The sequence below is a fragment of the Bombus flavifrons genome, chromosome 2, assembly GCF_040668555.2.
Source record: "Bombus flavifrons isolate JBK064 chromosome 2, iyBomFlav1_principal, whole genome shotgun sequence".
Classification (NCBI taxonomy): Eukaryota; Metazoa; Arthropoda; class Insecta; order Hymenoptera; family Apidae; genus Bombus; species Bombus flavifrons.
The window spans coordinates 18,444,937-18,458,583 of NC_138443.1; the positions used below are offsets into that span (position 1 = coordinate 18,444,937).

At 38.0% G+C, this 13,647-nt stretch overlaps 2 protein-coding genes across 2 annotated transcripts; one reads left to right on the forward strand and one right to left on the reverse strand.

The window, feature by feature from the left end:
* Positions 1-841: 841 nt before the first annotated feature.
* On the forward strand, positions 842-1,582 carry LOC138189732 (high mobility group nucleosome-binding domain-containing protein 5-like). Its single transcript, XM_069131864.1, has one exon. The coding sequence runs from the start codon at positions 842-844 to the stop codon at positions 1,580-1,582; it is 741 nt and encodes a 246-aa protein (XP_068987965.1).
* A 9,831-nt stretch (positions 1,583-11,413) lies between these two features.
* LOC138189869 (histidine-rich glycoprotein) lies at positions 11,414-12,253 on the reverse strand. Its single transcript, XM_069132122.1, has one exon. The coding sequence runs from the start codon at positions 12,251-12,253 to the stop codon at positions 11,414-11,416; it is 840 nt and encodes a 279-aa protein (XP_068988223.1).
* Positions 12,254-13,647: the final 1,394 nt, after the last annotated feature.

Genomic DNA, 13,647 nt, shown 5'->3' on the forward strand with positions numbered 1-13,647 from the left:
GTGAAAGACATATAAAAGTTAGATTTTCGCGCATCCGCATCATATTGGCTGTAACAGCCAACTACATTGCCGTAATATCGCCAGTTTCGCTCTCTTGGCGCGTAACATTTCCGAACGAATATTCGCAAACGAATCCTTCGCACTGGCTATTTCGCTGGACTACATTTACGCTGTGAACCCGCTGCAAAATTCTGTGACAGGTAAAGAAAACGAGGATGGAAGACACCTTAAATACAGAATCTCTTGCGAAGAGTAATAATCTTTTATTCGTCCATTTTTAATTAATTTGCTTGCGTATATACTATTTCTGGTTTTTAAGGGAGTATGGATTTTTGATATGTCAATTTCTCAGGTATGTTAGAGTGAATGTATATGGTGGTGGAAATAGAAATATAAAATATCATAATACAAACCACAGAAATAAAAAAGAAATACGCAAAGTTTCCAATGTACACGAACCTACTTTTTCATTATCTTCATCACTTTCACCGCTATTCTCGAATGATAAATACTCAATACGATTAATTCACGTTGAATCGATAGAAAAATGTCATTACGTTTTGAAGCTATACGTCGCGCGATCCACCGATCGTTCCGACCTACATACGATACAATTTCCAAATTTGCTTTCCCCTAGCCTAAAAAAGAAAGGCAAAGCGAATCTTTTTCCGAGCTGTACTTTCAGAACCACTCGCCTAAGAAAAATACGACGAAACACGAAGCACCAACCGCGAATCAATATATACTCTTCCAATCAACCGTATCGCCCAACTTTAGATACACATTTGCGCCCTCTTCAAAAAATAGGAACTCGGCCAGCAGGAGATTAAAGAAAACCGATATGTTTGCCGTACGTGGAGGTCCATGTCTGTTGATACTTCTGGCTATTTTGGCGCCCGTGAGTTTCGCGACGAGCATTAATTACGAGGATCTGCAACCAGCGGCTACCTTTCATTTCCATCGACACGAGGAACGTGGTGGTAACGATCGTTACGCTATTCACCAAGGCAAAGCTAGTGATCAAGCCGATACGGGCTACAAATGTTATCACGAAGCGGACAAAGTTGCCAGAGGTCACGATAACCTGGACAAAGGTTACGGGTATTACGACGATGATGGCGAAGGGAAGACATACCATCATCATGACGACGATCGTTACGATGAACATCACGAAGGTAGGGAAAGTGAAAAGGGTGAAAAGTTGGTCGACAATGGCCATTATGACAATGGACACAGCACTCGTGGTCGTCACGAGGTAAAGGAATTAGACGAATATCAGAATCACAACGAGCTTTACGACGAAGAGCATGATTCTGATTTCGACGAGGAAAATGGCGGTTATCGTTATGGTCACGAGGAAGAGAAAGGTGGAGATCACAAGGATGATCGTCACGATTATGACGAACACGAGGCGGATCATTATGGTAAAAGAGATTATTACGAGCAGGGACACGATTGCAGAGATCATAAGGGATACAGTGGCGACGAAGATCACCAAGATTATTATTACAACGATTATCTTGACGGTAAAAAAGATTCAAGTGATCGCGGCTGGCAGTGGATACATAAGATAGAGTACTAATTCTCTTATATTTTATTAATCCTTTTGATAAAATAGTTCTTATTCTAATTAAATATATGTCATGGTGGATTCTTTATTTGTAGTATATCTATATCGTATTACGTGTTAAATAAATACAGCGGTGTGCCAATACTTTTTGCAGCCACAGTATGCGATGGAAACGGATGTAAAAGAGAACTTCATCGAAACGTTAAATCATTTAATAAAGTCAATTTTATATTCTAACCTACTTAGGAGCGCAGAAAGAAAATTGTAGCAGGAATCTCGAAAAACACGAGCACGGTAACTGGGTTGGTACTACTTAAAATTGCAACGCGTCCCAATAAATTTTTACGTTCTGCATGACGAGAGGAGTCGAGGACATAAGTGCGGCCGCAATGGCAGGACTCCTTTTGAAACGTGCAACGTTATACACGCAACCGGCTCGTACAAACATCCATATACATATTTCCCTCTTTTTTCTCATTTTCTTCGCAGCATTTTCGTTTTATCACGCCATGTGCATTACCTACCTACACAAACGTAAACGTACAAATACAGGTACAAATATATTTCATATACAGAGAAGGAAAAAAACGCGGACCAGTGGCGACGGGCACGAGTATAGTCGCCAGGCTTCTAGCGCATTCACCGTGCCACGGGTTTGATTAACGATTCCACCCTCTGCAAATGAAATTGCCGCGGCCATTCGTGGGTCTATCTAGACTGGATTCCGGTGCACCAGACACGGATTAACGGAGCTTTATACGCTTCTTTTAGGGCAGCGTGGATGTTACAGCAGGCCGCACGATCACGCCGCTTGCCCATTCTCGGCCGGAGATTGCATACAAGCGAGTGGATCTACTTGAAATTCTCTGGCGTGTGACAATTCCACCACTGTGTGGCCCCTCTTTCCCACCCTTTCCACCCCGTCGCTTCGCCAGAAACACCCGAGGCCATTGTTTTATCCCGTGACGCATGTACGTGTGGCTGGCTTAATTAATCTAATTGGAGTGGTCGTGCGACTCGCAAAAGAAAAGGAGGAAACGGTCGTGCCCGTGCTCGTAGATCTCGAACGACCGTGCTGTACACTCCCGGAGACGCGCGCGTTAAAAGGGCGAGAAGCGAATCCATTTCGCTCTGGTACTTTTTGATCGATCGCACAATAATCCTGTCGTTCAACCAAATTAATGAGCACTGTCGAGCATCGTCGTCGATTCACTCGTCCTCGTAGTCGTCTCATCGCGGAGAGCCTGTTGTCGCTGTGATACGAACAACGAGAAAAATTAACCGCGGCTCGCCGCGCCAACGAGCCACTCGTACGGAGCAATTTCGCGGCCGCGGGACAGAATTTTTCATCGCAACCATCTCGTTCCCGGAATTTATACGCGGTAGATGCCCGCGATTTATCGGTTTCTCTCGTGGTTAAATATTCGCGACAGAGACATTGGAATATTCTTTTTTGTTATTTTTTACTCTGTTTCTCCTTTCGCCTTTTGTTGATTTCTTTTATTGGAACGGCTCGTTTTTTGGTCGAAACCGTTGTTGTGTTAATTAGCGACGCTGAGATGTAAGATAAATTCGTGGTAATTTGACGAGTGAGAAACGGAGGACGATAAAATTCTGGAGACTCGATACGTAAGTAAAAAATTCAAGAGGGAATTCAGTTAAAAACCGTAATTTCTTTTGTAGCAGTTTTATAAAGCGTCAACGTAAAGTTTACGAGGATTTAATCCCCTCGATTTTTTGAGCTATTCTTTAATCAGAGTTTCAGTTTATTTCGCATAAAGTAAATCTCAAGAGCATATATCCTTTTCATATAACCTTAATCAACTTCAATCTCATTTTACGTCTTTTCTGATTTCATTCTCGTAAAAAATTTTATTCAATTATACACTTTATTTAACCTACTTCATTTTGAATTATTCTTAAATCAAAGTTTTAGCTTATCCTGTTTATATTCAATTTCAGCGGAGGATATAGAAAAATGATCTAAATTTTACATATACAATGATCCACGAGTATATCGAAACACTTACGTAGACTTTTTATACCGCTGCATTTGTATTTCTTATCGAATTCAATCTTATTTCGTTCCCTCTCTGACCTCATCCTCCGTAAAACATTGATAACGCAATTTTATCAGAACGAAGAAATAAAATATCGCTTCATTGCCATATTCTTTACATTTCAATTACATCTTATATTTGATATCTCGAGGAAAAGCATCCGTGAATCGTATTTCTCGATTCTTTCACGGCACGTCGTTGTCAACTCACGAGTGTTTCTTTCGATGGATGTCGAAGAGTTTTTATCAACGAACCGGAAACAAGGAGAGTGCAACAGACTTCTTCGAGTAAATTCGATCGCGTTCGATTAGAAGCTTTCTTATTCACTTAACGAACTATCCTGGCTCCGCAAGATCAATCAACTGTACATCGGTAATTTATCTTTTTCTTCGTCCGACGAAGACGTTGCTCTTGCGAAATTACCACATTTAATTTCAGTTGCTCGGTTGCTCGACATTGTTCGTATTTTCTTACCGTGTTTCCCATTCCCGGAAACCTCTTTCGCATCGGCTACAGATCTAAATTCAATCGATCGCGGTAAAGAAGAAGCAGAGTTGTGGATTTTCCTAGAAGAGGAGAAATTTACAGCCTGTCTTGTACGAGTGAGCTCAAATGTGAATTTTATGTTTACTTCGAAATATCTGGATGCAACTCTTCGAATATATTTAGTGAGCGATGAAAAGGAAGATTGAATTCGATTTTACGTAACTGTTTATAAACGTTGGTATGCTTACGAATAAATCGGCTAAAGTTAGGAAATAATTTAAACGAATTAGGAAAGAAAGATAGGAATAATCGTTAAGGAATAATAAAAATCTTTTAAAATCATTATTCCATACCGTGGACGACCGATATTGTAATTAAGTCTTTCTTTTTCATTTAATTATCGATACTTGTTCAATTCAATCCTGACATTTGTATCACTGAATTCTCTGTTAGTCAGATCAGATTCGTATCACAGGTTCTAATTTTAAGTTCACATCGTATTTTAATTTTATCATCCGATTTTTTAGCGAATGAAATTTTACTCCATGAAATGGTACTAATATTATCGTCATAATTTTCTACTGTATGATGAAATTAATATCGGTAGTAGAATGTTTGCGATTAATTAATAATTTTTCGCAGCGAATAAGATAAAGTATCGCTAAACATGAATTCCATTTTGTTTCTAAATGTTGTACATGCTTGTTGACTATTCATTCGTATCAAATTAAGAACGAGACGTAGCAGAACTTTCCTGCTCAATTTATAAAACGTTAGTTAACGCGGGAACATTTTCACCAAACTAAAAGAGGATTATCCCTGGAGAGTTCTGCTTGATTTCTGCCGTTCAGTTAATTTTCATTTATTACTGCATTACGTTTTTCGTCGCAAAAGTTGTTCTTTACTGTTTGATTATACAAATCAAATCATTTTCCAGGGACGCGTAGAAAATTTGCACGAACATTTCCCTCGTTTAAAATCTGTTGATGGAATAATTATTACGTCAAACAGTTTCATTAATCATAATAATGGAAAATATACCTAATGTCAAGAAACATTTCATTACAGATTAAATTATTTTCATTAGAATTCCTCTTCTTTAAACGAATTTCTATTTATTTCTTGGTTTATTAAACTTTCGTCGAATTTGTATTATTTAAATAAAAAGATTTGGAGTTTTTAAGAAGAAGCTTTGGAGGATTTAATGCTATGTATAATTACAACTGCAAGGTGTTTGAGTCTAGCATTTGAATGTGTACATGTAATTCGATGTACACGAGAATTACAACGAAAATGATTAAATTTACATAGTAATAGCATATTAAATGTTATAATCAGAAAGTATTAAAGCTCTACATCGATCATGATCTTTATTCACTGGTTAGTTAGTTAAATTAATGATTACTTTGATCAATTCGATTTCTTTATGTTTAACATTTACATTATCTGTCTATAGACACTAAGAGAGAGAAATGATTTCTTGCTGTTGTTTGCACATGTTTGACACATTATTGATATTATAAAATATTGTGGAAATAATCGATTGAAAAATATAAATTAATTCAGAGACTAACTTTTACATCGGTCAGTGCAATAGTCATTTCTTGATACCATTGATACCGGGATTGCGATGCCTCTTCGAGAGTTTGGATCTATTTGAGATTGTCAGTGTAAACGACAGACACATTGAATTAGTAACCTAACCGAGACCTTGGCAGGTCTAACTTATTAATTCCCCGAATAACGTAGGCACGTCGTCACCAGATAATTCGCAAAGGAATGGGCTGAAACGTGCGAGCGTTCCATAGGAACCCGACAACCGGTTTTGTTTTAATGAAATCGAGTCGCGAACGAAGCTGCTAATAGAGTTTATACCGGCACGCAACTAGCGGGTAACGAGGACTTAGTATGCGAGCCGAGGACAATGGAAAGCGTTTAAATTAAAGGGAACGTGTAAATTCCGACTGGGACCGGTGAAAAGCCGCGTCGAGAATACGAAAATATGCATGAGACATGGACACCACAGACTTACACTTATCGATGATCTGTTACGAATGGAACATTTAATTGACTGATGCGAAATGAAAATTGACACACGATGAGTTAATATTAGACTATCCAATAAGTTAATGCCATTTATGTCTCTGTACAAGTACACAACGTCAATCACATTTTCTTTAAATATCAGCGAACGATCGATTTGAATCATTTCAAGACTCAAAGCTTCTCTCGAATTATTAATTTTTTGACTCCATTCAAAAGATTACGAATTTTGACTATGTATGCCCGAGACAAACGTAAGAAACGTGATTGATCTTCGAGATGAAAGTTTCTTCTAAAAAATGAACCAACTGTACAAGACACTAAATTGATTTCTTCACAAGTTGTTCTATTTATTTTTATATATTTATACTTTAAATTTAAATATTCACTTGCTTATATCTTGTATTTCTCTTAAACCTATGTTTAGGCACAAGAATGATTCCAAAGTTGTTCTTATAACGTTTTACGGTATTTTTTCCAGGTTCTAGTTTCTAAAATCTTCCATCTAAGTGAATTATTTGGAAAATTACTATTAAAATTCAAATTGTTCGTTATTTTATTTAATTAAAAGAGAAGATTTTTATTAATTGAAAGAGAAGATTATTCGGTCTTAATACACAAAAAATGATCTTTTCTATATTATTTTAAAAATGAAAGTAGGTTAGAATGGCTCATTATTCCAAATTATAATTCTTTGTTTTTATTTCAAATAAAATTTTCATAGGTCTGATTATTACCAAGAAGATATTCGTGCGTTGTAGTGTTTCAGTATAGTAAAGTGTAACTGTATAGTAAAACATATTCTACTATGTGAATTCTGTTTGCTTTTGAATAAGACGTTAGTACGAAGACGGGCGTGAATTTTGAAACCTCTTTGGCGTTTCTAAGTGCAGCGCGAACACGCAGAAACAGAATACGTAAATAAGGTCTCCGGAGAAGACGTACGGATGTGTAGCATGAAGTTTGAATCATTTTTACGTGCAAATACGATAACTGATTTTTCTCGTGGAAACTCAAATCATTCAATTTCATCTATTTTGCAAGATAAACAGGGAGATACACGTGTTTCCATTTGTAAACCAGAGTGCAAGAATTTTGTTTGTTTTACTTCGAGAAAAATTGAATCGGTAACGAAAAATTCAGAAATTAAAATACATTTGCAATATCCGGCGAAGGTTCGCGAGTATCGAATCAATTTCGAAAAATCAACATTACCAGATGATTTTCATTGTCTCTTTTAAAAGTAAACTTCGTGTATGTCCTGTCGGATCTCAATTAAATAATCTAAAATATAATTTTTATTTCAATGGAAAAATATAGTAGCTCTGATTCTGCTTACAATTGCGAAATACGATATTCGAAAGAGATGGGACGAAAGTTATGAGAAATACAAATTTTCGACGTAAGGTAATAGATGCAATAACAAAATAATTGCGTATTAATCGGGAATTCTTTGATAAAATGTTCAGAAATCAGTAAAATATAAAATAATAAACGATTCGTGTAGTTGCAATTCCCCTCTTTCTCTATTGAAAATTGCACGATAAGACTGCGGAAGAAAGGTTTTTATGATATAAGCCACTTGGATTAAAGTGCTTCGTATAAGCTTACATTGTTTGAGCGTTCGTTCTTATTATTTCGAAAATCTGGCCAATGGATAATACGTGCATAACGAAATAGCGCAATTAAAAAGCGAATGTTCTTATAAGATGAAGTCCGAGTGATCGATAATCGTCGCAGGATATCTATTGTGCTGTTGTGTAACGCGGAACTTACGGTATACTCCCGCACGATCGATTAACAGACCTCCTTTTTAATGGACTTTGATATTACTTCAAGTATAGGGATGTTAGCGATATCATGTATAACATAACTTTATATTTTTAAAACTTAGTCACGGCATTTCATAGCTATAATAATAACAATATTTAACGTACGATGGACACATAAGTTTTCGCGACTCTGTACATCCTTCTAGACTATTTGTTACTGATATTAGTATTGCAAATTCCATTATATTTTCTTTGTAACATCTATCGTATATTATCAAAATTTTTATGATTTATATATATTGGATATTAACGAACACACGGTTTCGTTAAATGTAATAGAATGTTTCTAAATTGCCAGCTTATGGGCCACGAGAACGTAGTATGATCAGTGAATGTTACAAACCTATTACATCGAAAAATAAAATCGACGTAACTGTTATCTCAAATGGCAACAATATAATTGAATTTTATGTATTAACTTTGTGATTATAAATACTAAAATCGGGAGATACATTTCTACGATTAAATAATTATATTTTGTTTCGACATATTGAGTGTTTGGGGGTATTATTCGTTAAAAAATACAAGCCAATCGGTGAATTTTTTACGCCGAAAGTACCTCATATCTCGTAGAAAAGCAATGAAATTTTCTTACGATACGATTTAATTGGCAAGCTACGTGTTCGTTTCGTCGGTCGTTTGAACTAGCGACAGGTTTGAATTAAATTTTTCGAGTGTGCATGAACGATTCGTGATGGAAAGGCCTTTATTGCATTACACGAAACAATTTCCCACCGTATTGGGGACGCGCTCGCATAAATAGCGAAATTGTCCGGATTACAGACGAACGCAATCGCGTTTGATTAAAATCCCGGACGGACTGCACACGGGATTGGTGTGCTTTTTTCGATTGCAGCTCCAATTTCGCGCCGAACACATTGTTTTTCGTTCTCGTTATTACCGTAGGCGCTTCCTTGCCAGAGCACACACCACCGATGACAGTGTGCAAACGCGGCCACGCGTTTCTCGTTGCGTTACAAATCCGTTGCCTCGTGTAAATAAACTTTTCGAAGGCGTGGGATTATATGCAACAGACTGCTGGATGGGTAAACAGAGAGAAATCCTGATCCTCAAGCATCAAAAGTATAATACTTGTCATTCTATTTAGAGGATGAAACAAATCCTCGTATTCCACCTTTTGAATTATCCTCGTAAACATGAACGCGTTTATGAACTTTTATAAAGCCGCAATTTCACTATCGCGTGATAATTTGGAAAAGCGAGCTTTATCGTGTCGTAACATTCTATAACAACGATTATAAAATATAAAATCAACGCATTTCCGACATCTGTAACTTTATAATCGAATTACGTGCTGTCAAATATATGGAGATTGTTAGAATTTAATCTCGAAATTAAGATTAATAATCTGTGGAAGACACAATGTTTATGTTGAAATAATATTATGTAATATTCATTGTTAGAATTTAATCTTGAAATTAAGATTAATAAACTGTGTGGAAGACACAATGTGTGTATTGAAACAATACTTTATGATTTTTATTAAACAAAGTTACAAGTAAAATACAAGTAAGCGTTATGAATGTTGACAGTTGGCTAGTTGTTCACAGACTAACTTGCTTAGTGACCCATGGCCCTTAAAAAGGTTTAGAACTCCACTCTGTGTGCAGTAATGAGTGTGACCTGTGTGAGTGCCTGTGTGGCGTCACATGTGCTACAGAACCTTCTAGTAGCTTCTCGACGTGCCCATCGAGAATGTTCCATCCGTATCCTTAAGCTTCTTCCGCCAAATTCTCGAAAGAGCATGCACGTGCTAGCCGCCATGGTACATCTCACGAACGCGCACTAGTGGGGATAGCGTTGGACAACGAAAGGAAGAATCCATACGATCAACCACCTTATCTGCATGCGATTGATATCGTTGTATTCCAACATTCATTAAACGAAAATTACAGGAAATATAAGTGAGTGTTGTGGAATGTTGATAGCTGGCTAGTTATTCTCAGACTTAGTGACTGACTTAGTGACCCATGGCCCCTGAAGAGTTTTTGAACCCCACTCTCTATGCAGTAATGAGTGTGACCTGTGTAGATGCCTGTGTGGCGGCACGTGCCACGGAACCTTCCAGCAGCTTCGCGATACAAAGCGCTACGCCGTGAAAGCGCGACATCGACGTGCCCAATGTGTCATCCATATCCTTACGCTTCTTCCGCCGAATTCTCGGAAGAACATGCACGCGCCAGCCGCCGCGGTACATGTAACGAACGCACGCTAGTGGGAATATCGCTGGGTAACGAAGGGAAGAATCCTTTCGATCAATCACCTCATCTGTATGCGATTAATATCGTTGTATTCGAACAGAGATGTTCATATAACAATTCTGAGAAATATCGTATAACAAAGCATGAATATTAACGTATAATGGAATTTCGTATAAAATGTTGAGCCAATTTGGTTTTAATTGGCAAGGCCATTGAAACGGAATCCGACGCGCGGAAAGTTTTTCATTCGATCGAGCGAACGAACGATGAAAATTTCATCGAAAATTCGGCAAGAAAGGTATACGCCGCGTTTCAGTTTGATTAATGGCGATATTATGAGACAAATATGTGCCTCGAAGAAACTTATTTGCAGAGCACCGCAGGGAAAGTGAAAAGAGAGCAACGCGGCACGCTATATCGGTGTTTTTTCTCGTGCTTGCAGCCACTATATTCGCGCGTCTATTTACATAATGTATTTACACAATACCGGCCATGATATATATCGTTCCACGATACATTATTTCGCCGTCACTTTCGAAGAACTTAAAACTGACGCCTGTGAAATATTTCAGATATTAAACGCTTTCAGCGTAAATAACGAGTGGCGTGAATAACGACTATACAGACCTAATGTAACGTTTAACTCCTTAACGCATAAAGCTTTCCTCTATTTACCAGCGACAATGATTAATTTTCGTTTTTCTAATTAAAAGCACATATGGCTATAGGTATAACGATATAACATGTCTTTCTTTTTACAAAATATGAACAGATAGTCAGAAAATCTTAACTGCATTTTTGCAACATATTTTTACTCTTACATATTAATTCTTCTTACATATTAATTTCAATTTGTTTAGTATACTGATATATTTCCTTGATTTTGTTTCTTGACGTAATTTTTCAAGAAACAACTCTACTAATTTTAATATGTAGCTGACAAACATCTTGGGACGAAATTATTTTAGTAAATACATTGGGACGTTGTATAAAAATATTAATTTATTATTTCTCTTTGTTAACAAAGTAATAACAATTCGGTGAAACGCGAAGCAAGGCCAATCGCAGTTTCTCAATCATCAATTCACAACAATACAGTATAACAAACATACAGTTTTAATTGTAAGCTAGAAACAGAACAACGAAATTCTTGGAACAAAAGTATCCAGAACCGTTTTCCAACTCAGAGCGTTGCATCTTTTAACCTTTGTGTCCTTTGCTGTATCCGTATTTCTTCCCAGAATGCTGGTCACCCTTCTTTCCATAAGAATCATGATGGCTATAATGTTCATCGTGTCCGTGTTTCCCATGATGACCTTTATGTTCCTCGTCCAGGTGACCCTTATCATGATGACCCTTCTTACCATGATGATCCTCGTGATACCCAGCATGCTGATGACCACCTTTCTTATGCTCTCCTTCCTTCTTCTCATGGTGTCCATAAAAGTCACCATGCTTTTTATGATGGCCACCCTTATGATAATCATCGTAAAACTTATGTTCTTTATGATATTCGTCCTTGTGAAACTTGTTATGATACCCTTTCGTTTTGTGACCTTTCTTGTGACCCTTTTTCTCTCCAAACTTTCCACCCTTGTGTCCTTTCTCACCCTCGTGATGTTCTCCGTATTTCTCGTGTTCATCATGGTGTCCTTTCTTCTGGCCACCGTGTTCTTCGTGATGACCGGAATGATGATGTTTATCGTGCTCACCTTTGTCACTCTTATCGTGATGATGATGACTCTTGTATCCCTTCTCACCTTCCTCGCCATGTTCTTCGTGATGATCAGCCTGATGACTTTGTCCTCCTCCAGACTCGTGATGATGACCTTGATGACCAGAGGCAGCCATGGCGAGATCCTGCTTCGATTCGTCCACGTTTAAGCTTGGAACTGGACTGACAGAGACTACCGATCGTAACGCGTCGCTGTCTTCCGTTTGGACATCTCGACGATCGCGAATGGAGCTCAATTCCCGAGCGAGACATGTCTGTTGAAGCAAGAATAGCAGAATAGCGGCAGGAAACGCGACACGCAGCATCTCGATCCGGTTTCGATGCGACCATCCGACTGATGATCACGTCGCAACCGGTGACACTTAAATATCCACGGTTCGATTGTTCCGTCACGGGGCTTGCGAGCATTTCCGCCGATTCCACTTTCATCCGCGCGACCACAAGGCTTCCGTGGCGTGGAGACCTTTCACACTTTCTCGAGCTCGTAATGAAATCGTTTGCCCGTTGTCTTTTCAGATTCGCAGGTAAAAACGTAGATAGTTAATTCAGAGACATGACGTAATGGCGGTACGCTATTGAAGACATTTTTTTAATGGAAACCGGAAGACCGATCGAAGAACGATAAATTTGGTTACATTTGTAAATCGATATTTGACGCTTTTACCGCGTACAGTGTTTTGTGAACAAACGCTTCGGCAATCGTGCAATTCGAGTCACCTAGTGCGTGACCAGACTAAATGTCTAAAAACTTCGTGGAGACTAGAGGTTTCTAAGTACAATGAAATCATGAATCTTATTGCATTGTGCAACTACTATCGTTACTTTGTAGTAACGTGATTGCACATAGCGAATGGAATTCGATCGATGGCCTGCATCTATCGAATACTTTTCAACTCAAGATATTCGACGCTACCCTGATCTTAAATCGACATTAACAATTTTAACGATTTTAATTCTTCAACTAAAGTTCCAAGATTTTTCAGTTGATATTTTGGAATGAAAGATATCAATTGTAATATTCGGTCTTCTCGGGAAAATGTGCGAGAATATTCGTTTCGTCTAAAAAAAGGATGTTCGAATCTTTCGAACGAGACTGTAGATTAATATTTTATCAAACACTTTTCGAGCCCTCGACATAATATCATGACAATAATAATAAATCAAAGACAGTAAAATAATTATTTCGATATCGTATCGTCACGGTGAAACGGATCGTCAATAAACTTTCTAATATCGCCATTAATCCTATCGTTGGCGATGCGAATTTGTGGCTAAAAAAAATTCACAAAGTTCGCTTTATTTACAACGCGACGGAGCGAAAACAATTTATGGACATTTACAGACGTCGGCGACGCATATATCACAGCTCGATGACCAATCGTAGTTGCGCCGATCGTTCTGCTAACTGTTCGCCCATTTGTTGCAGGTTCTGCTGACGATTCAATCGTACGACCTTGCAAAATCTCTGCAGCCAACAAAGACGACTCGATATCTTTTACGATATTAACTTCGAGCCGAATTGTGTATACGTAGGTGTATCCTCGTAACCTGAAAATATCTGGAACTCGGAAGAATCCTTGGTACGTCGTTCGAGTCGATCGATCGGCAAACTTGTTGTTCGAATGCGCGGAATTTCGTCGGCTTTATTCAGTTTCAGAATTTCTAGGTTACAAAGTTCAACGAAATTCCGTCGAATTGC